This window comes from Vollenhovia emeryi, unplaced genomic scaffold, assembly GCF_000949405.1.
Source record: "Vollenhovia emeryi isolate VEMERY1.0 unplaced genomic scaffold, V.emery_V1.0 DF939345.1, whole genome shotgun sequence".
NCBI classification, from domain to species: Eukaryota; Metazoa; Arthropoda; class Insecta; order Hymenoptera; family Formicidae; genus Vollenhovia; species Vollenhovia emeryi.
In genome coordinates, this window is record NW_011967021.1 from 1 (window position 1) to 27,121 (window position 27,121).

A 27,121-nucleotide genomic window follows, 5' to 3' on the forward strand; every position below is an offset into this window, starting at 1 on the left:
TAATATATACTAAGCATATGTACTTCTCTGTGTATGTACACCTGATCAACTGTTTTCAACTATCAACTAATTAATTACTACAATTTTAACATCACAACTTATTAACTTACTTTATTAACCTTATAGTACTAACAATAAGTCAGTCAAATACGATTAAAAAATATTAAATTATCTTTATATAATAAATCTTATATAAGACACGCGCGAGAAAACTAAAATTGTTAATTAACCTAAAGCACAAGGCCACAATCGTCAAAGAAAACGAGAAAGTAATGAGTACCACCATAGGGATACCCATTCGCTCATGCCTTGTGATTCAGGTTAACAAATTAGGATTAAGGCTAGCTTTAAGTTGAAGTATGCGTTAGAATTTAAGTAAGCTAAGAATCAGTACCAAAGAGAGACATGCACTCCGCAATAACCGTAAGAACAAAAACGACTTACCTCGGCGTTCGACTAAATCCCATGAACTTGCAGGAACTGAGAACCACTGAGGATACGCGCAACTTCGAGACGCAGTTGCAGGTCAGAAATGGCCGAGATGTAAGATACCAGAGGACAATGCGCCGGCGCACGGCACATTGTCAGCTGGCCGCGCGGCGCGCTGCGGGCCAACCGTGTTCAGCCAATGAACTTGGCCCCGCGAACTTGCTCATGCGCAAAACGGAAAGCGAGCATTCGAGCTCCGATTTCGTGGAAGAGAGAAGACTCTCCTTCGAGACGGGACACAGTACGCAGCACTGGTATTGAGAGTCTTTTGTACAGAGTTAATTCAAATATAAGTTCGTTTCTTCATTTACTTTATTCGTACAGTGAGTACAGCCCGAGTCGCCTTTTTCCTACGCTCATCCAGCATCCTGATTATTTCCTTTTTGGGGGGAATATATCCCTATTCCCCCTTACAATATATATATATATATATATATGACATAAACAACATTGACACGTCACTCTATACTTTATAATAAAAAAATAGAAAGGGAAACTTATTATATAATTGTTAATTACAAACTCTGTTACATATTTCTGGGCACTGCAACGTCGGGTAGATAAACTACAGATCTATAGTGGCAACGATTATCGGGGAAAACTTGTAATGTTCCCCCTGTTACTTTGTATCCATAATAATAATACTAATGCTGCATTTAGAAATGTACGGCCTCTCGTGCTCAACGCGACGTCTTGTCAATAAATAAAGATTTCTCAAACACTATATCACCTTGTGGCGCGAAGCAACGCGCGCGCGCCTGTCATAAATAAACTCAATATCAAGTAAATATCTAACACGGACGTTAACATCGACGAGGAATGCTAGCTTATCGTTCTAACGGCCAATAATTCGCTAATAGAACTTTCAAACAATAAATAACCGTGCAATTACGTCAGGTAACGATTAGTCATTAGCGTTCTAAAGAGATCGAAACGTTATGGCAGAAAGTCAGGGGCTACGCCGTTCGGGAGCGTGACGCCGAGCCTGGTTGTCATGCAGGATGCGATCTTGCATCCCAATTCTAGGCAACTCTTTGGATCCCAGTGAGCCAGGACGCCGGCCAGGAAGCCAGCCACCAGAGCGTCGCCGGCGCCCGTGGTGTCCACAACAGGTGTCTTAGGCACGATGGGTTGCACCTGGGCAATTGCATGAAAAACTTTGATCTCTATCTTCCCACCACCTCTCTCCTCTTTCTCTCGATTATTTTCATTTATTCCGAGGGGTAAACCGCTGACCAAAATCATGTACACCAATGGCCATTACTTTATCTTATTTATCTTGTTTTAGCTTATTTCATCTTATTTTATCTTTATAATGCCCCAGCAAGGCCCACAAAATATCTAGTAACGCTTAGTAATGTAATTCTGTACACCATAATGCTCTCAGTGGTTTACCCCTCGATTTACTCTTTCGACCGAAACGAACCTGAGCAGACTGTCCTCTGCCCCACACGATAATCGCCGGCGCGGATCCACCGCGCGTCATAATAAATATACCGTCGTCGGCCAGCCAGTCCTTACTGTTGGCGCTAGAAACGTCCATCGTGATCCTTTTCAAGCTGTTGAGCAGGAAAGGTATATCGGTGACATCGTCGTAGTTGACGTTCAATGCTTGAGCTAGCGCGATCATTTCCCTCGCGTTGCCGAACACGATCTTGGCGTGGCCGACCATCTCGCAAATGGCCGCTTGATGATCCTTCAAAAAAGCGCTCAGGTAAGCAACTAGCGCACCCCTCATATCGATTTACGACAAAAGAAGTCGGATATTAATTTGATGCGTTGATTACATATGTTTAAATCTTATACCTGGAATATGTAGAAAGAATTAAGATTGAACGCCACAATAATATTTTTCTCCTGCGCCCGCTTGACCAGTTCCTTAGCCACGTCCAAACTGTGTGTCACGAAGTAGCCTTCGATGTAAATTATTTTTATGCTGTCTAATCGCGGATTGGCCTTTTTCAGATCGTCCAACGTATATACACTAGCTGCGCCGAGATTAGCGACCAGGCTGCGGGACGTACCGTACACAAGAGAAACGCACAGTCCTGTAGGCAACGTCGGATGTACGGCATACCTGATGAAACACATACAGTACAGACTTTAGACTCGTAATGTTTCGCGAAATTATTGTTAGGCCCGGTTACACCAGCGTCACGTGACTTTTAACTTCATTCATTCTTCGTTTCTTGCCGTTTCCCTTAGAAAGAGACAGAGTGAATTAAGCTAAAGTTAAAGTTAAGCGATATGGAACCAGGTGCAACCGGGCCTTCATAACGCCTCCTGTGTGTACCGCAACAGACGGTGCTTTCCATTCATCGACGCAAGTTGGCGCGAATATTTTTTTATATCTTTGTTGTTCACCAGAAAAAAACAAACTGACGGCCAGCGTACAGTGCAAAATTTGGAGGGCACACGAGCGAGTCCCAGCGTAGGGACGCCTAAGATCCAGCTTCACAAACGTTTTTAACTTTAAGCTTAGCTTAATTCGTTCTCTGTGTCTTTCCAGCTGTTACTTTAGAGAGAGACAAACATGAATTAAACTAAAATTAAGCGACGTTTGGTGAAACCGGGCCTAAGCATGTTGCAGCGCCACAGTTGGTGCCGTTACTAATTGTATGCAATATGCAAGGACGCTCCAGCGTAGGGCGCAAAATTCGGAGAAGCGTCACCGCTGACGGCCCGTGTCAACTTGTATCGCCGAATGGGAGGTTACCAAGAGTCACCAACCTCGCGTCCACCCCTGCGAATCGAACTAACTTTTCTAGGCTCGAACCTCTCTGATCGTTCCCGAGGCCACCGCAGAAGACACTGATTTGAGACTCGTGGGTCTCGTCGCAGAGCAACTCGCGAGTCTCATCATAGAGCCACTGCAGGATCCTTACAGTGTTCTGCGCGGATCCTCCGGGATTTGTATGCTGTTCTACCCTGTAGTGTACAAATGTATTTATTACATATACATATATGCACAATGTAATTCCTATGTTATATCGTATACTTTTTATGAATATGTAACACGTGCAAATGAAAACTTTTGAAAAACATTGATATCATAAATATAAATCTGTTAAATATAGTGTGCAACTTATTCATTGTTATAAACAGCAGTTTATCTTCGACGTTCCATCAAAAATTAAGTGCCGAATGAAAACGCAAAGGTACAAATGCGCTCCGAATACACGTGGCAACAAATTTGAACTGAAACTCTCCGCAGAATTTGGATTTACATACAGCGCGAGCACGAAACGCGTTCTAACAAATGTATTCATTAACTCGGATGGCAAATCGGCGATCAGCTCTTGCAGCCTCTTCTCACACAGCTCCGTCTCGCCGTCAACCTTGAGATTGTACTTCTTGATCAGCTCGTCGTTCTTCAGTACCACGAGAATGTCCAGCAGAGGATTGCCGAAAGCTATAACCGCCGGGAAGTCCAGTCGCGCGATCGTCTTTCGCAGCGGGATCTTCTCTACCATTTTTCGTATCGACGAGCGAGTTTCGAGCGTTAGCTTCCAATATAGGCGTATCAAGATACCAAGATAATTAACATCGCGAGCCCATAGAAAATTTCAAGCGCCGTTTGACGACAAACTACTTACAGGGTCGGCAGAACCTTTCGTATCATCCTAATCTATATTTGCGTACGAACGAACGGAGTAAATTGTAGAGCCACGTTGGAAATTACGGGGGCGAGAACGTCGCCGCGAGGAACACACCGACGAAGTTGTCGCCAAATCGAACGAGATGCGAAGAGTTGAATTGCGAGGAGGGAAAGAAGCGGGCGAGTCGTCCTGTCCGAGAGATTTCCCGTTCTCGTGTCAGCGCGACGAAGCGGCCGCAGTTACTTAAAGTAACTCAAACGTGCGCGTCGGTTTTCCTCCATTCGTCTCGGAGGTCACATCGCGCGCTGTCAGTCGGCGACTCTATCCCTACGTCACATTTCTCACTATAACCAAAGTTATTCCCGCGGTGCAAGCTGCGGCCGCTGCGGGCCCCGCGCGAGTCCCGCGACCGTCGGGTATGCGAAACTGAGAGGGAACAGCATCGTTTTAGGAGTGTTTTTTCTCCGTGCATGCGCGGCAGGTGCGTCGCAATCAAAGGTGCCGACAGAGAGTGCCCCTACTGGTTATACTGTGGTTTGGCCACTTCTAATTGGTTGACGCTGCGCATCCAACAGATTGCTTCACCTTGTATCTTTACACCATGGTTCGTAATCTAAAACGCGGGCACGTCGGCTTTTCTGGATTTGGCGAACGTAACCAAGCGTCAAGCTGGACGTAGAGCGTCGAGGGCGAGCGCGACGCCCAATTTGTCTACTGTGCCAATCTGTCTCTGGTGTGAACGAAAGAGAAAAGGGGCAGCGGATGAGATGCGTCGCCCGGGCGTGAATATTCACGATGCGTCGGCGCGTTTCCGGGAGCTTTGACGAGCGGGCATGGGGACAGGAAACAGGAGGCGCGCCGATTGGCAAGTTGTACATCTGATTTGTCGCATTCGCACAATAACAACAACAACGGTATCAACAACGACAACGACGACGACGGGGTGCCACTTTTCTCGAGGAGTCGACCTGGAATAACGTTTTCATCGTGATCCTGCGGGCATCATGACGCCGCGACTGGCGCGGGAAAAGCACGTCAAGTACTTCGAGAGGTTACTGCAGGTGATGCCTAGCAGCCTAGCGGACTTCGACTCCACCAGGCCGATGATAGCGTACTTTGCGTTCTCCGGCCTGGACCTGCTGAATTCGCTGGACGAGATCGGCGAGTGCGCCAAGTCCAGGGCGATCAACTGGATCTACCGGCTCCAGGTCGAGCAGGCTGGCCCGCGTTCCGGCTTCCAAGCGTCCACGACGATACCAAAGGACATTCCCGAGTACCAGTGTGGTCACTTGGCGATGACGTACACCAGCCTGGTGACGCTACTGATCCTCGGCGACGACCTCAGCCGAGTGGACAGGCGGTCCATCGTCGAGGGGGTCCGCGCCTGTCAGAATCCCGACGGGTCTTTCACCGCCATGGTCATAGGGTGCGAAAGCGACATGAGATTTCTCTACTGCGCGTCTTGCGTCTCTGCGATTCTAGACGATTGGTCGGGTGTGGATATCCCGAGGGCTGTCGACTACATTTTACGAAGCATCGTAAGCGTTTGTTGTGCAAATTATTCTTTTATTCGCATGATTTTGTAGGCATCGTTATCTCTACCTTCTTTCACATAACAGACTGTTCACATTGTGTTAATTATAGTCATACGACGGTGGTATTGGGCAAGGACCCGGTCTCGAATCTCACGGGGGCTCCACGTTCTGCGCCGTGGCGAGCTTGTTCCTGATGCGGGAGCACATTAACGTATCGGACGTGTTGACGTGGGATCGTTTAGCCCAGTTAAAGCGCTGGTGCCTTATGAGACAGGACGATGGATTTAACGGCAGGCCTGGGAAACCGTCCGACACGTGTTACAGCTTCTGGGTTGGTGCTACGCTCGAGCTGCTGGAGTTCCTCAATTTTTCCGACGCCGAACAGAATAAAACGTTTATCCTCAATACGCAAGACACGCTCGTCGGGGGACTGGCGAAGTTCGATAATACTCGACCCGACCCTTTGCACACGTATTTAGGTAAACGCAAAATAACTCACATCGCGATCTTGCCTCGCAATTTAATTTACTATAGAAATGTTATGAAGGTAAATCTTACAAGCGGTATTTATCTTAAGTGATAACGGCGCCAATACAAGTGTGTGACTTTCTCAACAGGTCTGTGCGGTTTAAGTCTCTTGGGACAGCCTGGTCTGTGTTCGATAAACCCCGAACTTAATATCTCCCAACGAGCTTACGAGCATCTGCAACGGATTCATAAAAAGTGGCGGGGCGAATGATTTCGGTGTATAGACGTTCGTGGGATTAGCGGTCATATCAGAAACGCACAGTACTTAATATATCAGATCAGACACTTTTACATTCGGTCGTAACTCGTCCGTTCGCATCTCATCGCATTCTCTGTGCTAAAGTCATTCTAAAGTCGTCAATTAATACTGCTACAATAATCACGACATGGACAGTAATGTTTTTGATTTATATTATTTGGGGCTGCTTGTTGGATGCTTGTTACACATATATATATATATAAATATAAAGTATATAGATATATATAGATATATATAGATACATTGATAGAAAAAGGATATTAATAAAAAAAAGATTTAGCTTAGTCTTTGCAATTTGCGGTTTTTATTCCGATATTAAACTGTCGATTTTATTAAGATTTCTATTATTGTTTGTTTTGTAATTACTGCCCCGTCGATTCTAATCAGCGATCCTCTTTAAAATGGTTGTTTTTAATATTTTTATCACTTCATTTTTTTACAATTTACTTTTCACAATTAACCCTAGAGTAGGTGCGCGCGGTCTCACAGACCGACGAAACACAAAAAGTTTTATATGCATCCAGCGCATTGACATTTTCCATCGCTTCTCCTTCTAGCTACCGTTCTTGGCATGAAAAACAAACAGGAGAAGCGATGGAAAATTTCAATGCGCTGGATGCATATACAACTTTTTGTGTTGCGTCGGTCTGTGAGACCGCGCGCGCCTACTCTAGGGTTAAGGAAAGTGTTAAACGTTAACAATAAGTTGTGTATTATTCACGGTGTAGGGAAGCTGCACGTTTCCGTGACAATTTAATTGAAATAAATGTGAAATTTACAAGTTTAAGAAATAAATTTTTATTGTTTACTTTAAATATTAATTTATCGTTAATAATGCTTTTATTAATTTCCTCATTCAACAGTACGTTAATATGAGCGATATATACGTTGCTTTCGATAATTTTTCGTAGAGCTACAATTTACATTGTACGTAAAGTCCTCCATTATGAGATAGGTTTTTAATATGAGATAGTAGGTTCTCAATGTCCAAATTCAATCGCAAATCTTTTTTTCGCAACGATTACACGATCTAACAATCAATTTTCCACTAAACAGATTTCACTCGAAGGGCAATAAATTCGTGGTGGAACCAACAGATAATGCCTATTAATTCAGCAATAACTCCGCTATCTCATATTAAGAGCCTATTGCATTATTGGGGACTTTTCTCTAAATATTTTAGCACGAACATAAACCGAGTAGCGTTTTATCTTCACGAAAAATTGATGTGGCTACGTAGTTCCCACACAGTATAACCAGTATGCCCACTCGCTCTTTTGTTTCACGTTCGCGCCGATCCGTACTGCGCATCCGACATGTTTTTATTATGACCAATCACAGGATTTTTGTACGTGTGTTAGTGCAAAGTCGGTGTGACATTGAAAAATTTGCTGTGTTGACGAATAATGCGTAAATACTTTTATGCGTTAGAGCAAGTAATTACATTAATTACTTTTATTAGAACATTTTCTTTCATAGGCCACTTCTATTTACAATAAATAATGTACGCCAGTTCGTATGCGCCTTTCCTGGATACGATCCTGAAAAGGGCCCAGGCACTTTTAGCCGTTGATACACTGTTGGCGTGAATAAAAACATGGCGGAAAATTGAGAACGCCCAGATCAAAAGTGCCGACAGAGAGTGCCCATACTGGTTATACTGTGGTCAAAGGTCACACCACAGTATAACCAGTAGTTGCACTCTCTGTCGGCACCTTTGATCTGGGCGTTCTCAATTTTCCGCCATGTTTTTATTCGCGCCAACAGTAGGCTTGTTTTCTGTTCCTACACTAGTGAACTAGTGCAATAAATTGGAGTAAGACAAGCATATTTTTTCTCATTCTAGCTTACTGCACTAGTTCACCAGTGCAGGAACAGAAAACAAACCCAGTGTATCAACGGCTAAAAGTGCCTGGGCCCTTTTCAGGATCGTATCCAGGAAAGGCGCATACGAACTGGCGTACATTATTTAAATTGTAAATGGAAATGGCCTATGAAAAAAATGTTCTAATAAAAGTAATTAATGTAATTACTTGCTCCAACGTATAAAAGTATTTACGCGTTATTCGTCAAAACTGCGAATTTTTCAATGTCACACCGACTTTGCACTAACACACGTACAAAAATCCTGTGATTGGTCAGAATAAAAACATGTCGGATGCGCAGTACGGATCGGCGCGAACGTGAAACAAAAGAAGTGCACAGTGTGCACAGTGTGCTGTGCGGCCCGTTCACCTTTGATTTCGCGGGACAATGAATTTACACGTTGCACCGCGCGGCGAAATTCGAAAAAGTTGCAGCGCAGCTTGAATCCCCCGCCGGTAATTTGATTGAACGCGATCGATTGGCGTGCGAGGCAAAATGTAAACAGGCCTTCGAAGGGAATTAAGAACAGAAAGAAACAAAGAGCTCGGTTGCGAGAAACAAGACATCTCTCGTCTCTCCCTGTAGACTGAAAAAAACGGAGCAGCCTCTCGCTCCCCAAATTCGGGCGAGAATCGCACTTTAATCTCGCCTGCGCGCGGGTCGATCCCGCTACCGCCATTACACGCACAACGTTATGTTTTCTCTGCGCCACGGATCGTGCAACGGGACGGGACGAGTGCAGGTGGCGGAGCAGCGGGGCGGCGCGGGAAAGGGGGAGGTTTAAATGATCCGGCGGCGTGAGGGACAGGGGGGGAGCGTCAGGCTGATGTTGACAGTCGCGGGAGTGCACGTGGTGGAAAACCGAGTCGCAAAATCGTCGCGCACGTGCCAGAGCCGCCGTTCCGGACCGACGCCGCGTGGGGCCGTAGAACCGCCGCCGTTCCCACCTCCCGTTCGCCTCTGAAGAGACACGCCGGCGGGATCGCGGTCGATCGCGGCTGCAGCTCGGCGATTCCGACACTCGGGTTATTAAGGCGCTGAAGCGTCGCCTACAACATGGCGGTGGTGCCGTCGTTCGTACAGTCGCCCCTCCGCGTGCTTCTCCGCGCATCATGACCACGGTGGATCGTACTCAGGGCCGCGCAACGGACCGTACTCCCCGCAGCAGCAGCAGCAGCCGCACAGTACTCGAGGACGCGCGCGTACAGCGTCGTCGTCGCCCGTGAGCGCACGGCAGCAGGGCAACGTGCGAGTCTCGTCGTCGCGTCGACGGGAAAGGAGCAGCAGCAGCAGCAGCGTCGCTCCCCGACGAACGGCAGTTGACCCTCCTCCTTCTCGTCGTCGTCGAGTCGCGTCCGCGAGCCAGGACGGAGAGCCGAGAGTCGCCCCCGCCTCGCGTAAGCTTCGCGTCGCGACCCCGTCCGACCTCGGGAGGATGCTCGCCGCCGCAGCGGCCCGACCGTCATCGTGAGACGCCGCCTCCCGCGACATTCCCATTGTCCTCGCACGGGGGAAGCCGCGATTACTGGAACGGTGAGCAACGGCGAGACTGGACGAAGAGGGGCCCTCGTCCCGTTTAGATTGATTTGTCGGAAACGAGATTTCTCGGGGCCGCGTGTCTCGCGCGATTCCGGCCAAGACACCCGGAGCAACGTGTGCGAAGACAAGGGAAAAGCCTGCAGAGATCAACGTTCTAATTCTTAAAAGAAACTAGGACCGGTGTTTATAGTCAGATTTTATATTTGAGACCGTCTTGAGATCATCTTCCATGCAGCATCTTTAGAAAATTCAAGACGATCTTGAATATCAAATCTGACTATGAATACCGGCCTACCACTTTTTTTCTTTACAACTTCTTTGTTTGAATTGTGTCTAGTGCGCTGTTGCGTGTCTCTAGTCGCTTCGGGAATTTAGACGTTTATCACGCAATGCTACAGTGCGTGATAATGAAAATAATTCTTATATCTTGTGTACCGGAGCTTGATATCGTGATTTTTTTAATCGAAGCCACAGATACAAGGTAAATTTCCAATCGATTGAATGAAGGGACTCGGATACAAGTTACAGTTCTTGAATTCCTTCGACTTTAGATATAGATACAAGGTACGCTGAATTATCTTTTCGGAGAAAAACACATGTATACATAGATAGTATCTGTATCTTATCTATGTTTGTGTTGAAATCTTCATACTCGAAAGTCTCGAAGCACCGTTGCCTCTTTTCCGCGATGCTGATCGGCTCGCTTCGTGCTACGAGTTGGCGCTGACGAGACAATTTCGAAAGTCGCCAAGGAGCTGTGTATAAAATAAGTTGTTTTAAGAGAAATTTTCACGCGCGCGGAGCACACGCTTGTGTTGTCCTGTATACCTATTGCGAAAATGTTTGGAATTGTTCAATTATTTCTTAGATTTCTATTGTGTTTTCCAGGGGAATATTTTCACGACAGGTATCCTGGGTATCAATTCTCCATCTACAATATAGTGAAAATGCTACAAGTGAGCAGCTTTGGGCCTGAGCAGAATGGCTGTCTTGTATTCTTAATACACAACGCAGTTGTTGTGCGTTACTTTAAGGCCTAGTCTACAATGCGTTGTTAATCGTTAAGCCCGCATCAGACTACGGATTGGGATTGGGATTAGATTGAAATTTAACCAATCACAGTAAAGTTTACTAATCTCAAGTTCAGTAACTTTTACTCTGATTGGTCAAATTTCAATCTAATCCCAATCTCAATCCGTAGTCTGATACGGGCTTTAGTCGGAAGAATTATATGTTGATCCTTTTTCTTCCACCCAAATAGGAAAAGGATAAACATATAGTTGCGACTTCTGACTTCATTGTAGACCAAGTCTAAGACAAAGATTTAAAACATAAAACATTGTCTTAAGAGTACAAGACAGCCATTCTCCTGAGGCCCTTCTCTCTTTCTAAGAAGACAGAAAGAGACAAAGAGAAAGATACCCTGGGCATCAATTCTGCATCTTACAATATAGTGAAAATGCTAAAAATGAACGGCTCTGTCTCTTTCTAAGGAGACTGTTAGAAAGAGACAATGTTACTTTTAGCATCTTCACTTTAGTGTAAGATACAGAATTGACTCCCTGGTCTTTTGGAAAAAGATACCAAGCTCTGTTGCATACTCAGCTAATCTTCCTAAACGTTGCCAATTCTTTGTCGAGACTGTTGATGTGTTTTTAAAAATTCGACTCGAGAGAGAGAAGATCGTTTGTAATGGCTACAATAAATAATATTACATTAGGAGTGGACGTTTGAAAAAGTTTATACTGACCGATTTCCCTGTCGATTGTTTCAGATCGCAAGCTGCTCACCGAAGATATCTGGCGAATGTATCTCGCATCAGCCTATCTACAGACAAAATTACACGTATTGTCATAATGCCGTAAATCGTTGGTGTTGACCAGAGAATTTATATTTTATTCATTATACAAGAAGATAAATTCAATCGATTGCTTCCAAAGACTTCTGTAAGCTTGCAGGAAACGAGTGATAGAATAACTTATCCGATAATTAGCTAGAGAAATTATAATTTATAGAACAAGAAGGTTTTATTAACGGATTTCCTTTTTTTTATCCTAGAAGTGAAAGCGCGGTGACGAAATAGATCAATTTTTTATTAGCTGCGAAAGAGCTCTTAATCGATATAATTCTCTTGATAATAGTTAAATTATACATCCAAAATCAAAATTAAATTAGAAACTGACTCTTGTCTCAGAAACAGTTGATCAGCACACATCGTCTAGACTTGTCTATCGTGCCTCCTTATTTTATCGCTGTTAACTACTCGCCCTCCTCGCGGAAGAGAGGCAAGGTCCCTCGCGGTCTTGTCGCAATCTTCCAAGTGGTTTAGAACGTATTACAATTTGAAAGTGAGCCTGTCGATTAGTTCCGTTGCGGTTTGCCAGGATTTCGGGAATAAGATTTTTAGGCAAAAAACGAATGCGAGTTTAAAGAGAAAGTTAGTACCTTGCGAGAGACTGCTTGTATATAGTAGGAAATATTATTCAAGTTACACGTTGCCAACGTACAATTCTTTTCACTTTATTTGACACGAATAACTGTCAGCAGTACTCTTGCTTCTGCTAATAAGACTTTCCTGTTCAACAATAATACTCAGTGTTCCTTGCAAGTTGCCTGAATTGTAAAGTCCGTTAAACTTTTTATTGTAATAATGGCCGAGACACAAAGAATGACTGTATATGGGAGGCACCCTCCGTGCGCAAATGGCAGCAGGCTGGACGAGCGCCGAGCCAAGAGGTAAAACTTGATCAACTTGTCGTCAGCCCCGACGTTATCCCGTACGTTGCGCATCGATGAACTTGTCCGTTCTTTCCAGATTGGCGTTGCGACACGAGAGAAACAGGAAGCCGGACAAGCCGGACGACTTTGTGTGCTACGAGTCGAGCGACGACGAGGCCGAGACGGTGACCGAGGGCAAGCAGTTCCTGCGAACCTCCTTCAACTTCGTAGATTACGTGCGCGCGCGCGAGACGAATACACGTGAAGTGCGGAATATCAATCAGGAGTACGGCTCCCGTCACATACTGACGCACGATCTGTTCAAGGAATACTCGGTCAGCTTGAACAACATGAACAAAGTATTCTGTTCTCAGTGGTTGAGTGATAGACAAGTGGTATTCGGTACAAAGTGCAATAAGCTTATGGTGTATGACGTAGCGACGCAAAAACTCGATCAGATACCGTCTCTCCACGGGAGACAGCTCAGTCCGGGAGGCAACGTTATGCCCGAGCAGCAGTGTGGCATTCATTCCGTTCAAATCAATCCCTCGAGGTGATTCCGTATTTCCCTTTAACATATCCGGAAGCATAATCTCTCGAATTCGCAACTTAATCTGCATCTTTATTGTAGAACACTTTTGTCCACCGGGGCGAGAAATAGTAACGAAATAGCAATATACCGATTACCGACTCTGGATCCAGTTTGCGTCGGCGAGAGCGGCCACAGGGATTGGGTGTTCGACATGTGCTGGCTGGACGACGAATTTTTAGTGTCGGGCTCTAGAGACACGAAAATGGCTCTGTGGCGTATCGATAGTGATCTCGCTGAAGCTCCTGATAAAGCAGATGTGCCTACACATAGGTAGAATCGAATATACGATCATTGATCTCTGCTAAATCAAAAGCAGAAAATGAGAATAATTTGTCTCTTATAACGCGTAATATATTAAGGGGTTAGGCCACCTTGAACGGATCAAACACAATGTCATTTTTGTTGATTTTTTTAGAAATATAACAAACTATATACAAAATTCAAAAGTAGGTACGTATTTAACATGTCTTTAAGGCAAAAAAAATATTTTTTGGTTCATTTTTTTATGTAAAATATAGGCGGTAAAGCCGAGACACCAAACTCCTTTTTCATTAGCGGTGGACAACCTCACGACTACACCTTTGGACCTAAGACAAAAAACAAAAAATTTTTATTATCTAGACACTAGAAACTAGAATACTAATATACTAGAATACTAAATACATATGGATTTTGCAATATATTAAAAACTTTTTGTGCAATTAATATTTTCACACAAAATTTTTGGGCCAGAAAATGAACTTTTGTGTTCGTACATCTACCAATTCTACAAAAATCAATATTTTGAAAATTCGGACATTTTAATTTTGAATACTTGAAACGCTTGCCGTTATTAATGCCGTTGTTGGTTTTTAAGAAATAATTTCTAATAACTGTCACCTCTGTTTAGATTGATTCAACCTGTCTGCGTGAAGGAATGCAAGTCCGCACAGAAAGTACGAGCGCTAGCGTTCAATAAAGCGTACAAGGAGATTGCAGCGTTGACCCTTAATAGCTTTATACATATCTGGTCGGCCGAATCCTTCAAGCAGAAAATATCTAGAAAACTGCCTGCCTGTCAAGAAAACGTTTGTCTTGCCGTACAGGACGATGGTGTTTACGCGATCGGATGCAGGTCGTACACTCTTCTGCTGGACGCGCGCACGTTGCAACCGATTAAGAAAATACCGTCGAGGTAAATTAAATTTTTCCCTCTTTTTTTTTTCTTAATGCACTCTAGAGCAGGGTTGGGAAAGTTACTTTATAAAAGTAACTAGTTACAGTTACAGTTTTTTCGCTAACAATGTAACTAGTTACAGTTACAAGTTACCAATTCTGAAAAGTAACGCGTTACAGTTACAGTTACTCGAAAAGTAACGAATCGTTACTTTGCAGTTACTCTTGCAATAGAAATAAAAAAATATCGAATCTGCATCTGAATTGTAAAGCGGCGACCTTAGCGGAAAAAATTTCTATAAATAACTACAAAAAATTGACTTGAAATAGAAATTTGTAGAAATTTTTATATCTTCGTTGAAACATTTATTTCTTTGTAAAAATATCTATAAAATAGTATCACAAATTACAATGTTCTCAAATCAAGAAATTATTGCAAGTAGTGTTTCATGAAAATGTACAATTTTGTAAAAATTAATACAAAACTTTACTGGTTTTAAAAATTTGAGAAACAACGAAATCTTAAAGAATTAAAACATCTGCTTACTTGTAGAATATTATAAAAATTAACAAAAGTGTTCCAATTCTAGCATTTTTATGTTGATTTTTATTTTTATAAACACTTTTTAAATTTACGTAGAATTTCTTAGATTCTGGCAGTTATATTTAATTTTTTTGTAGAATTTTGTAGAATTATTTCCGGCAGGGGATAAAGGCATTTATGCGCAAATGCAAGGCCTAATGCGATTTGTGGAGGTTGAAAATATATACATAAAGTAACTATTAATGTAACTGTTAAATTAGTTACTAGTTATCGAAAAAATGTAACTGAGTTAAGTTACAGTTACAGATGTAGAAAAAGTAACGAAGTTAAGTTAGAGTTACCAAAAAGAAGTAACTGTAACTGTAACTTCGTTACAAGTAACGAGTTACTTCCCAACCCTGCTCTAGAGTCATTTACCAATACCAACAAATTTTTGGACACAGGTACAGCGGTTGTGGAATCAGATCAGCAAGTTTCCAAGGATCTGTCCTAACCATCGGAACTGGTCTAGGAATGCTTATGTTCTACGACGTTAGGGCTCAGAAATATCTAGAATCTTCTATAAATTCTAATAGGACTGTCGTGTTAAAAGCTTCGAAAGGATACGTGGTAAGTCTTGATTAAAAGCAATGATTCACATATTTGCATTCAAATTGAAAAGTAATTAGATGACTATTGTGTATAGATTGCATTGTGTAACAGCAAGAGTATTGCGGACTGTTTTTATCAATTAGTTTTAGACTTGAGTTAGTTTTAGATCAAACGTTTCTGTGAATCAATATACATGAGGTGTCCATTAAACCATGTATCATGGGAAAGTACCAGAGACACTAGTAGTTGCACACACGTGACTTAATCTGGAAATGCATCAAACTTTTTTCATTCTGTGGATGCCCTGTTTAATTCATATTTACGTATATTTATTATGAAACCAATCTATGTGATCTATGTGACCAATCTATACGATTTGTGTGTTTATTTCAGTTTCCAGATGAGGAATATATAGATGGTTTCCAAAATGTGAAGTACACTCCCGCCATTTATACACATTGCTATGATGCATCGGGTACTCGGCTGTTTACAGCAGGCGGTCCATTGCCCGCGAATCTGTATGGCAACTATGCAGGATTATGGCAATGAAGGTTTAAGTAGATGAAACCACAAGTATGATAATTGCTAAATTGAACGATTACGATATAAGTTGTGTATATGTCATGAAAGACTTGACTGCTTGATTTTTCCAAATTAAGTATGTTTGAAGTTTTTTATTGATTTAATTAATTATGTTTTGAGTCTCGAAAAGACGATAAACTTGTCAAAAAACTTTTAACCCTTCTCTAAATTATTCAATTCGTTCATTTTTCTTTCCTTTTCTGAATTATTAATCCTTCTACGGAAAATTTGGGAGTAAAAAATTATTTTGAGAATATTTTTAATTATGTGGAATTGTGACTAAAAAATAATATAAAGAACTTAGTTTACTTTATGTAATTACAAGAAAAAAGTTCTATGAAAGAACATATAAGTAACATTACACCTTACATGTGATAATTCTGTTTCTTTAAATAAACAAATTTAAAAAATTATTATTTCACTTATTTAAAATTGAAAATCTATATTTTAAATTATAATAAATTAATTTTTTTCTATAAGTGTAATTTTTTGTTATGAGTAAAAATTGGAACATACATTAAATAAAGTTTGTCGCTTTTTTGAACAAATAATTAAGAATAATACCAATATTGTGTTTATTTAATTATTACGTGTTGCTAAAATAAACCTATTTTCGCGTTCCGTAAACAGGGTGTCCAGTAGTCATGAAAATTTCGAAAGTCGAAAATTGTTAGGAAATTTGAGAAATCTGGAAATGTCAGGGAAAAGTCAGAAAATTTTACGATTTATCTAGATTTTTACATCATTTCACATTTTTTCTGAATAATTTAAAGTTTTTAGAAAATAAACTTTTCTTTGGCTCTCAATACACTAATTTTCTGTTTTGCTAAACATCAATTTATTTATAAGCGTGATCGGTAATTTATATTTTCATTGTCGTGTTATTTTATTTCAGTGTGTTCAACTGAGACAAAACTATAAAAAAAAGATGAATTACTAAACAGTACTATCTAAGTACGTTACTATTACATTTAGTAAGTTGCAAACAAAATGCAGTTAAGCAAAACGAAAGCATTATACAGATTACGTACGGTATCATAAATGGTTTGAATGGTTTGTAATGATCGTTCCTATTACCCAATGTATTATACATAGATGGTATAATTGCTTTAATTTAAAATTTTACCTTTTTAAATTCCGGACTTTTGTTTCCCGAGAAAAATATTTCAAGGACTTCGTCATTTAACATTTACCAGATTTACCATACAGATGTATGCAAATTATGCATCTTGAAAATGTTACACTAAACGGTCAGGGAAAAATTAATTTCGTCTCCTGGAAAACCTGAAAAAATCAGGGAATTTTTTTCATTGAGTTTGCTGGACACCCTGATAAATATCATTTTGAGCGAGTATGATGTAGTTGAACATTTGAACAAATAATGCCAAAAAAGCTAATTAGTAACTGTGAATATAACAAGTTTAAATTTCATTTGTTCTTAAATTATTTTAAAAATGCTATTATAAATGTTAAGTTCCTAAATTAGACAGAGGAAAATGTCACTACTACTATTTCAGAATAAGTTTCATTTATTTGAGCAATTGCCTATGAATACTTTTTTTATTCGAATCCGATTATCGAAATATATTAGACGATATGTGAAATTTTATGTTGTTAGTGAAGCGAAAATGTGATTTATAATTTCTGCATGCAAATATAACACGTATATTGTATGCATTGTTACAGCTTTCAGAATGTTTGTTAGAATACAATTCGACAAAATTGCAAACCACAAAAATTTTCTGCGAAAGAATTTATCCTTTATTTAATTTAAAATATTACCAACGGTAGAAGAGAAAGATTGTCAACGAATATTTATAACGATAAATATTAACTTTTACCAGACTTATCGAGTTGAAGTTGAAACACCGGCCTCAAAGCAGCAACATGCAATGAACTTCGTTTAGCATATACTTATTTTAGCCACAACAATACCACAGTTTTGATCTACATACATTATCTCGCGTATTATAAATATTATCGCAAGGAGATCCTGGATGGCGTCAGCTTTTTACTACGGTTGACTACAGACGTGTTAATAACTTCGACAAACGTTATTTAGTAATAATAGCTTAAACGAGGAAATTCTAAATGCATCAATAGCACAATAATCCCAAGAATATTTTTATCTAGGAATACATTTTAGTAAATATTTACCCTTACTTAGCACCCGCCAGTCAACTTCCGTTTGACCTTGATATTGACCACTAAGGAGGTCAAGGTCATTGCCCAATCCCGTCGCTCATTGTTAAAAAATTATGAAGAAAAGAAGTTTCATAAATGCTATGTAGTTTGCGACTTTCTACATGAAGCGAGATCTACTTCACACCTCAGACATGGTTTGGGCACAGTATAATCAGTAGGGTTACTCGTTCTTTTGTCTCACGTTCACGCCGATCCGTACTGCGCATCCGACATGTTTTTAAAATAACCAACCACAGGATTTTTGTACGTGTGTTAGCGCAAAGTCGGTGTGACATTGAAAAATTCGCAGTGTTGACGAATAACGCGTAAATACATTTATACGTTGGAGCAAATTTCCGTAACATTGTATAAAATCAAACTATCGATTAATTAAACATTTTGGAAAGAACTTTGTTTAATCTTTAGAAATATTGCATTGAAAATTACAAAATTGTTAAAAGATATGGATATTAACATACATATGTGACAAATACATACAATTTAGAACAACAAATAAAAATTTGATTACTTTTTCACAATTTTCTTTTTAATTTCATAATTTGTAATACCTTCTTTTAGATATAATTAGCATTTGGACAATTCATAAAACTTATGCTAGTAATTATATTAATTACTTTTACTTTCGTCGATTGGCGGGTGCCAAGTAAGGGTAAATATTTACCTACATTTTTAAAATATTTATTCGTCTCTATTGCTTAGCTTTGAATTAGTTGTATTTTTCCGCCAACGTTTCGCTATTGAGTTTAACGCGAGTATAATCCAACTGTTCAAGTTTGACCAAGCGTGCCGTTCAGCTCTCATCGCGACTGTTCTGGCACGCGGTTTGGTAGAATATTATGGAATTAAGCGCGTGCATTTAGTAACAAAAAGAAAAACGTCGACCTGTGATTTATACGAAATGTCGCGTTTGTTGTGTGCAATCGAGGTAGCATTTGTTTTTATTATACGCGCATACGCTGTATTCCCATCTCGTCAGGTGTAATATCTTTACAATGGTAACGTTAGAGTCCGACGATTTCAGGTCGGACACGCTCAAACACGATTCAGGAAGTAAGTTCTCCTTTCCTCCCCCCTTCGGTCTTAGCATACAAATGTGCTGTGTAACGCGGCGTACTTAAGCGAGATAAGATTCACCCTGTCGAAGATAATCGTGCGACGGGTCGTCGCGTGTTCGCGCCTCGATTTTGGTAATTAAGGGTAGCACATTTACGAAGTGAGATCGGTGATAATGGAACGTCATTAAATCGTCATAGTACATAACGAGCATGTATGTTAACAAAATATATTCCCGGCCCGCATATTTATGAAAGTGAGCGAGTGAGCGAGCGAGAGTTGTTAACGTATAATAATTATGGGGTCTCACAATATTACGATAAGATAGATGTGTGCATTGTATCCGCGCGATAGCTCTGTAGTCTCACCGATACGCGTTTCATCTCTCTATGTAAACGAGCCGATATATACATACATACATATATACATAGGATTCATTGAAGACTCATTGACGCGGAAGCCGCACCGGGCATTTGTCTCGCTAAAAGGGAAAGGTGAAGAGAGGATCCGTCATCGTGTAATCACGTGTAACCGCAGGGAGAACTACAACGTACCACAATGCGCTTGTAACGTGTATGATACTTATGGGTATTTAAATCCAATATTTTCACGTCCGACGCACTTTTACGCGGACCGGAAAAATACTGTATGTAAAGATTTGTAAGTGTCGTACTCTCTCTCTTTCTCTCTCTCCGCGTTTCAACACCTCAACCGTGACCATTTTACACACACATATACACACAGCATCTCTGATAGCCTATTTTTATAAACGAGCAATAGTTAACGGGTAGCTTCTCGGAGGACCGACACATACCTGGCATCGTTTACGCGCCCACAGATTGTTTGGAAATATATACGACGAGCGGAAGATAGGAAATTCGAATTCAAACTGCTGCCACTCACCAGTGCTAGACTCTTGATTTGTAACAAATGAATATTATACAAGTGACAAATTGATAATTTTATACTTGAAAACGCGTGCCCGTAGGCGTGTGAACGCAGCAGTGCGATCCGAACGTTTCAGTTTTGTCGCGTTGTCCCCGTGTGAAGAATAAGCTACTGTCCTAACACAGCGTGAACATAATACCGTCACAGTGGCAGAGTTTGAAACGGTGATTTTTGATAATTTTCCATGACACGACGATACCTTTGCACGCGCACTGCAATTGAACGAGAAAAACCGACGGATGAACTATATCATTGTGACTTTATATATGTGCGACTTCGTATATCTATGTAAATAAATATACCAAGCTCTTGAGACTGATACGTCGTTTGCCTTCTCTTTCTTCAGGACGCAAGGTGCAATTAGCGAGTAACGAAAAGAAAAACAACACGAGACGTTTGTTAATAATTTATTAATGGCATAGTATCCATACATCTCTTAATATTGACAGTCATCACAAATAACGTGTAAAGTGGGTGTACACCGCATACAAAAGGCGCGAAATGCCATTAGAGTTTCCCTTTTCTATTTTTCTTTCCTCTACGGTGTTCTACGCTAATGATCATCGGGATCGAATCACGATGAAATCAGATATGTAGAAATTGTTCCTTTAGTCGAGTGCGTTGTAAAAAAATGTGCACGTGCAAGCGCTAACAGTGGATTGTGCTCGTTGCGACGCACATCCCGAGAATTTCGCAGCGCGCGCGTCTTATTGTTCGCGCGTGCACGAGAAGACGACCGATGTTATCTACTTTTATCCCTCTCGAAGAAACTCCGCACTCCGCGCGATAGAAAACAAAAACTGAAACGTGGCGCGATATAACTAACTAAAGCGGCGAGCACACACTTTTGCATAAGTGCATGAGCATATGCATAACGAATTTGATTCGTCCATTTCCTTGTGTATTGACTTATAGACCAATCAAATTAATTATGCATATGCTTATGCACTTATACAAAAGTGTGTGCTCCCCGCTTTGGCCATAAAATATTCGCGAATGTGTCGCCGCATTTTTCTCAACGTTACAAAATTATATTTAAAAACATATATTAAATGATCTAATATAATACTATTTCAAGGTTCAAAGTCGACTTTGCTCCAGCAGTAACGTATCTAAAGAGGAACCGTAGGAATGGAGATTGTATAGAGTACAAGGGTGTGTCGCGTGACCATAATTGTTGACTTTCAGTTTGACATGAGAGACGAAGGAAATTCCTCATTCGCGCAATGCACTATTATTGCACGCGACAGCGCTAATCACGCGGCGTAGAATATGGGAAAGACAATCTGCCTTACATGTTTACGGAGATATTTAGTCGGCGAATGGACTTTAACAATTTTCGGAAACGTTCTCTCCCTTAATTTTTGTACTCGTCGCGACACATGGTAAAAACGCAAACCTGCTTTTGTCGCAGGACTTTGACTTCGTGTAGAATCCCTTACGTTCGCAAATTAAAGCCCAACTCTAGCTTTGATCTTGGAATATATAGAAAAATCGCTAGCATTAGTTCTCGTAGTCATTGCATATTGCATAGCTTCATTATTGAAAATTAACTTTATACGATGAATCGGAGTAGCATAACAAAATAAACCTTTATATTCGAATGGAAGAAATTTCAAGTTCTCCGCTCATGTGAACTAATGAACATAAACAAAAGTAAGTTCATCGAGTCGGACCTCAATACGCAGATTAAAATTATGTGCAAAGAACGCATTCAGGATTAATATTTAATTTCTATCTTCCCCCATGTATAAGCTCATTATACTCCTTTTCTTGTGTTGGTTTGATATAATCGGTACGTATCCCGTACATAAATATATAATACACCAATTGCGCCATGCAGGTGCGAGGCTGCGTCCTTAAAATAAGCGGAATATTAGACAATTATTGCATAAATCAGTGAGCGAGTGGTCCGCACCGGGTATCCCGACCCGTTTACTGGGTGGGGGCGAGCAAGAAACGTTTTCTTCTTTTAATCTAGTGTTACTAGAGGAAACTATACTGTCGTCACACTGAAAGTATGCAGCACGTTGTCTATTTGCCGTGAAATTAAGTGCAACGAAGCGCGCGCGTGTCCGACGGGTCGTGTGCGCTACGTTCATCGATTGACCCGTCGTCGATCGCGATTGAGAGACCACCGTTGCCGAAGGGGACGGTTTCCGGCGTGTTCCCGGCGATCGGATCGCGTCGTCGGACGTCGGTTCCTTCTTATTATTAACGTTACGCGAGTATCATTCTTGTAGAATCAAAGCCGCCTGGCGTCCAACGCCTTGTTGAGGTCACTGACTAGCATGCCGAGGATAGGTCTGTGCTCGGAGTCGTATCGGAACACCGAGTCCAGGAATTTGGGGTACGCCAGGAAATCGAACACCTGGTCGCAACGCTGCGACGACTTGTCCGTGAGGTGCGGCTTTATCAGCTGCTGCAGCAACGATCGGCAACGCTCCATCGAGCCCGTCAGGTACTCCTGGTCATAACTGTAATCCACCTCGTAGAACGACACGACGGTCATCGCCACGGTCCCCAGAGCTTCCCGGATCTCCTCCAGCTTCTCGGCGTCGTTGGAACGAAATTGATGACTGCGCTGCACGAGTCCGATCTGCAAATCGCGTTTTATAAGTTAATTCGCGCTTCGTGGAAATTAATAGCGCACAAATTAATACAAAATTAATTGTACGCTTAATTTATATTGTAATGTAAGTGCTATAAATAGCCGATCATTCTACAACATTTAACGATAATATTATTCCGCTCTTATTATTACGTATATAAATGAGGTAATTTCAAAGTAAAAACAGGCAAAGTTTCATAAGTGCATTCATTAAACTAAATGTATTTATTATTTTATATCGCGTATCAAACAATGCGAATATTAATTATTTATTGAACAATTTACAATATGATTTATCGAATATCGACTCAATTATTTGAAATTTAGGGACCTTTTCTGTAAACGTTAACGGTATCTCTATGTGCTTTGCGCAGCTTTTTCATATTATTATATATCTGCGCGCAGCACGCAATATCGTGAACGTTTACAAAATAAGTCCCTTAAGCTGCCCTTTTCAAAATTGTAAATCGCGATATCGATAAGCTTGAAATATTCAATGTGCCAAGGCAAATAATAGCTTCTTTCAACGCTTTTCCCTGATCGGCTCGAGACTCATTGTGAAAATCTCTCTGAAGTGCGTTGATTCTAGAAGTGCCTCGTGTACCTTGATGGACAATTTGACGATGTTCTTAAGGACCTTCTCGGGCTCCTTCTTGTCCAGGTGCGGGTTGCTCTTGGCGACGCTCTCCATCAGCTTGTACAGATTATCGAGCAACGACGTCGTGGCGTCGTCGATGAAGAGCGAGCGGCCCGCGTTGGTGGACATGATGCGGCCGAGTAGCTTCTTCTGGGCGCGCAATCCCAGATCGCGAGTGCGACTTCCGGTCCCGCTACCGGCGGCATACGATCCACCGCCTCCGCCCCCGCCGCCACTTCCGATTGTGTTTGCCGACTGCATCACTGCAATATTTTCGCACAGTGAACGACCGTCCATTGTGTGCTTCGTGCACGTGGTTCGCGCGTTTATCTAGCGGCAGATGCGGTCGTGCGACCGCGAGTTGAAGGGTACATTTGTCGTACATTTTTTAAGCAGGATAGAACATTTCTGAACTACTCGCCAACTTTTTTATCCTGCGACCAATCGACAGGATCGAAAGAAAGCGCGAACAAGATCGGCCCCATGTTTTTCCTATTCGATTTTGGTCACAAAGTGGGTACCAAATGAGAGATCTCGTCAAGATAATCGCATGTACCTATTTAACGTCCCAAAGATATCGCGCTCCAAAAATTCCAAAACCAATACCCTTCGGAACAAAAAGGCATTTTTTCTGTCGCTGACATGTTCAGAATGGTACTGAATGGCTTTACCAAAATGATCTACAACTGGGTACCAAAGGCTCTTGGCGAAGTGGATGCACTGTTTGATGGATCCGAGTTGGAGTCGACAAAGGGTTTCCCCAATGGTCGATGCTAATGACGTCTTTGGAGCCCGACATCTCTGGAACGTTAAATAGGTACACTCTGAGACTGACACATCTGTAATCAGCTTGACGAGACCTTTCGTTTGGTATCGACTTTGTCACCGAAATCGAGTGCGAAAAAATGGGGCCATTTGCCTATGAACACCTTGTTCTCACTCTTTGTCGTAATACCAGGCCCTACCCGTTAACTTATGCCGGAATCGGTAAAAATTATCCAATTATCGTTAAAAGTGAAGAGAATAGTTGACTGTAATTGGTTAATTTTTACCGATTTCGACATAAGTTAACGGTTACAGCCTTGCATAAACCAGTCTTTACTCGAGGCGGAAGTACGATCAGCAAAAGCCGCATAAATATCGCCGACCACAAGTTTTCCTCATATCTCCACTTAGTCACAGCTAATATTAGAAATATAAATAGTCGGTATTTATATAGTTTGTTTGTGCCAACTTGATATCAATATTACATTTTGTACTTATCCGATATGGATTCCATATTTCAGAACGTGTTGCGCAACATGTGTTACGTAACACACGCGACGAACGTGAGCTATAACGTTTCGCTCGGCGCTAAGTATGCGGTGAATGAAAAGAAAGAAAGGGACAAGTCGCTTCCTCAAACCTACGATTTAAACAACTGGCCGTGAGCGGGGGAACAAAAGAATTGCGCGTTCGAATGTGGCACAAAGGTAGAAAGTGCGACAACTCGGGGGAGACGGAAAACGTTACAATTTCAGAGCCTCCTGAGAACGTCGCGAAAGCGACTGTGTACTCTCAAGCGGGCACCTCGGCGACGATCTCCGTCACTTCGTACGTTGAACTCACCATCGGGCATCGGTAGACCACCGTTTCCTCCGGATCGTGATAGCGGGATGGCAAATTAAATAAAGAAGCGGCGAACTGTGCGTGAACAATGGTCCGGCAAACTCAGGCAAACGTAACTAAAATGAACCAAGGGTTAAACGGCGAGGCCGTTAAACGACGACACATGCGTGAGACACAAATGCCGCGGGTTCGTGGAAGTGCTCGAGACACGACGAAGCGGCGTATCCTCGCTACCTTGATTGCAGTCGGTGACGGCAACTAAGTGATAGAGCAGCCAGCTCTGCAATTCCATCACGGCTGTGCCCCACGCCACCTGCAAAAAAAAGGATCTATACAAAAAATTGCAAATATATGCCAGCAGGGTGTCTACTCATCTCTCGAGGAAAAAGTTCTCTGAGAATTCTCTGATCTTCCGAGTGTTTTCGTTGAAACCTCCAGGCGTACAATTATAATAGTTTACGATGCAAATTTAAAACAGTTTAATTATTGTGTTGTGTTAGGATTATTCTTAACTCGTGTGAGTATTCGCACAATTATAAAGAGAAAATTAAAAGTTGTTAAAATTTTGACACAAAAAATACGGTTTTTACGAAACAAACGTTTCATATCGTTCAAATTTTGTATTTCGAAAAATGCAAGAAAATATGATAAAATGGAATGCTGCTTGGAGCGTTAATTATCCTCAAATACATTTCCCAGTAAACACCGAGCATCAGTTACATTGCATCTATGTTACAATTTCTCACTCAACAATGTAAATATAATACTACACGTGTTACATTTACATTGTTAAGTGAGAATTTTAGAACATAAATGCGATGGAACTGATCCTCGGTGTTTACTGGATTACAAGTTTTCTGTCACTTGTTACTAACTTGGTCGTTCGGCTAACTTCTGATTGCTCATGAAATACAAAATGGAGAGACAGTTCAACAAAAATTCCCTGATTCTCTCACATATACCCTTTCTGCTCTAATATTCATGTACATATAAGATGCTGACACAAAGATTCGATAAGAAGACTCCTGGGAAGTTACGCAGAATTCGCCGCGCAAATTTCCATCGCGGAGCTCGTCGCAAAAACAGATATACGGAATAATAACGATGTAATAAAATTACACTGTATAAATAAACTCATTTAATAAATAGAGTAGAGAGAGAGGGTCGAAATTTTGCTGACTTTACAAGAGACATTGCGGAAAAAAATCGACATAAATAAATTATCGTAGGTAGGATCGTCGTCGCTCGTAAATTTCTCGCAACGAAAATAAATTTCTGACGGAAATGTTCCGCGCGGTGACATAACAGGCGGTGTCGAAAGTGGATGAGAAATTTCTGCGACTTCTTCATCCGTAACAATCTCACGTTTGTTATCGCGGGAAACAAAACGACAGCAACGCATTCGCCCCGAAATGCATTCGGCGAATCGCTGCCCGATTCTGCGAAACGCAAAGCTGCCGCAAAGCCGGCACGGGATAAAGTTAATTACACCTCGTTGCCCGAGTTAAAAGCGTCATCAAAGATACGAATCGATTGGTTCGCAATCCGAATTTATTCCCAATAAAGCTTATTCAACAATGGACGCAAAACGCTTAAACCACAACGGAAGAAATCGGCCAACGACAATCGATCTTTACTCTATATAAATAAAATAAAATTTACATTGTCTTTGAACGTATATTATCTTAGAGATAAACGTCTTGAAGATGAACTATAAGTTTCCATACAAATTAATTTTAACATTCGATGTACCTTGGCGGAGATAAAATTCATAATTTGAATTGTCAAATGTCTGCATCACAAATTAATTTTGGCAGACTCAAATGTCTGCATCTCAAAAATACAATTCACATATACAGGGTGAGTCTTTCCATATCCGACAAAATTTTTGAGAAGGTAGAACGGATCGAGATGAACGGAAAAGTCCTGTACCATTTTGCAATTTTCGTAATAGTTAACGAGTAATTAATTATTAAAAATCGTTGTCTTAGGCCGGCCTACCGCCAAATTCGAGCGCGTGGCAAGATGTGACCGCCCGGCGATCGATATTGCTATGTGTACA

At 41.4% G+C, this 27,121-nt stretch overlaps 5 protein-coding genes across 11 annotated transcripts in view; 3 read left to right on the forward strand and 2 right to left on the reverse strand.

The window, feature by feature from the left end:
* Positions 1-6: 6 nt before the first annotated feature.
* LOC105558417 lies at positions 7-759 on the forward strand. The gene is made up of 2 exons (XM_012006085.1): positions 7-320; positions 478-759. The coding sequence occupies exons 1-2, from the start codon at positions 273-275 to the stop codon at positions 748-750; spliced, it is 321 nt and encodes a 106-aa protein (XP_011861475.1). The 5' UTR covers positions 7-272; the 3' UTR covers positions 751-759.
* Positions 760-783: 24 nt separating this feature from the next.
* On the reverse strand, positions 784-4,514 carry LOC105558419 (adenosine kinase). Of its 3 annotated transcripts, none has more exons than XM_012006087.1 (6): positions 4,086-4,514; positions 3,721-3,995; positions 3,250-3,417; positions 2,296-2,566; positions 1,916-2,185; positions 784-1,626 (listed from the first exon to the last, which is right to left on the reverse strand). In XM_012006087.1, exons 2-6 carry the CDS (start codon positions 3,960-3,962, stop codon positions 1,426-1,428), a joined length of 1,152 nt encoding a protein of 383 aa, XP_011861477.1. In that variant the 5' UTR covers positions 3,963-3,995; positions 4,086-4,514; the 3' UTR covers positions 784-1,425. The 3 variants fall into 3 exon arrangements, with proteins under 3 accessions (XP_011861477.1, XP_011861476.1, XP_011861478.1); XM_012006086.1 differs by having other exon boundaries at positions 3,220-3,417; positions 4,086-4,513; XM_012006088.1 differs by having other exon boundaries at positions 3,220-3,417; positions 3,763-3,995; positions 4,086-4,512.
* Positions 4,515-4,668: 154 nt separating this feature from the next.
* Positions 4,669-6,750, forward strand: LOC105558420 (geranylgeranyl transferase type-1 subunit beta). Its single transcript, XM_012006089.1, has 3 exons — positions 4,669-5,626; positions 5,733-6,102; positions 6,241-6,750. Exons 1-3 carry the CDS (start codon positions 5,093-5,095, stop codon positions 6,360-6,362), a joined length of 1,026 nt encoding a protein of 341 aa, XP_011861479.1. The 5' UTR covers positions 4,669-5,092; the 3' UTR covers positions 6,363-6,750.
* A 2,530-nt stretch (positions 6,751-9,280) lies between these two features.
* LOC105558421 (DDB1- and CUL4-associated factor 12) lies at positions 9,281-16,408 on the forward strand. 3 transcript variants are annotated; one of them, XM_012006092.1, is made up of 8 exons: positions 9,281-9,809; positions 10,704-10,771; positions 11,590-12,551; positions 12,631-13,086; positions 13,165-13,395; positions 14,015-14,299; positions 15,268-15,433; positions 15,809-16,408. In XM_012006092.1, the coding sequence occupies exons 3-8, from the start codon at positions 12,466-12,468 to the stop codon at positions 15,962-15,964; spliced, it is 1,380 nt and encodes a 459-aa protein (XP_011861482.1). In that variant the 5' UTR covers positions 9,281-9,809; positions 10,704-10,771; positions 11,590-12,465; the 3' UTR covers positions 15,965-16,408. The 3 variants fall into 3 exon arrangements, with proteins under 3 accessions (XP_011861482.1, XP_011861481.1, XP_011861483.1); XM_012006091.1 differs by lacking the exon at positions 10,704-10,771; XM_012006093.1 differs by lacking the exons at positions 9,281-9,809; positions 10,704-10,771 and adding an exon at positions 9,971-9,995.
* A 4,186-nt stretch (positions 16,409-20,594) lies between these two features.
* The window catches only part of LOC105558422 (tumor necrosis factor alpha-induced protein 8-like protein), a 39,468-nt gene continuing 32,941 nt past the window's right edge, over positions 20,595-27,121 (reverse strand). Inside the window, exons 1-4 of one of the 3 annotated variants that reach the window (XM_012006095.1) lie at positions 25,294-25,374; positions 25,060-25,175; positions 23,419-23,714; positions 20,595-22,802 (exon numbers count right to left, since the gene is read on the reverse strand). In XM_012006095.1, coding sequence (XP_011861485.1) covers positions 22,449-22,802; positions 23,419-23,714; positions 25,060-25,069 — 660 coding nt within the window. In that variant the 5' untranslated portion in view covers positions 25,070-25,175; positions 25,294-25,374 and the 3' untranslated portion in view covers positions 20,595-22,448. Of the gene's footprint in view, positions 22,803-23,418; positions 23,715-25,059; positions 25,375-27,121 lie in introns of those variants that run through there. The other 2 variants (XM_012006096.1, XM_012006094.1) reach the window with 2 other exon arrangements.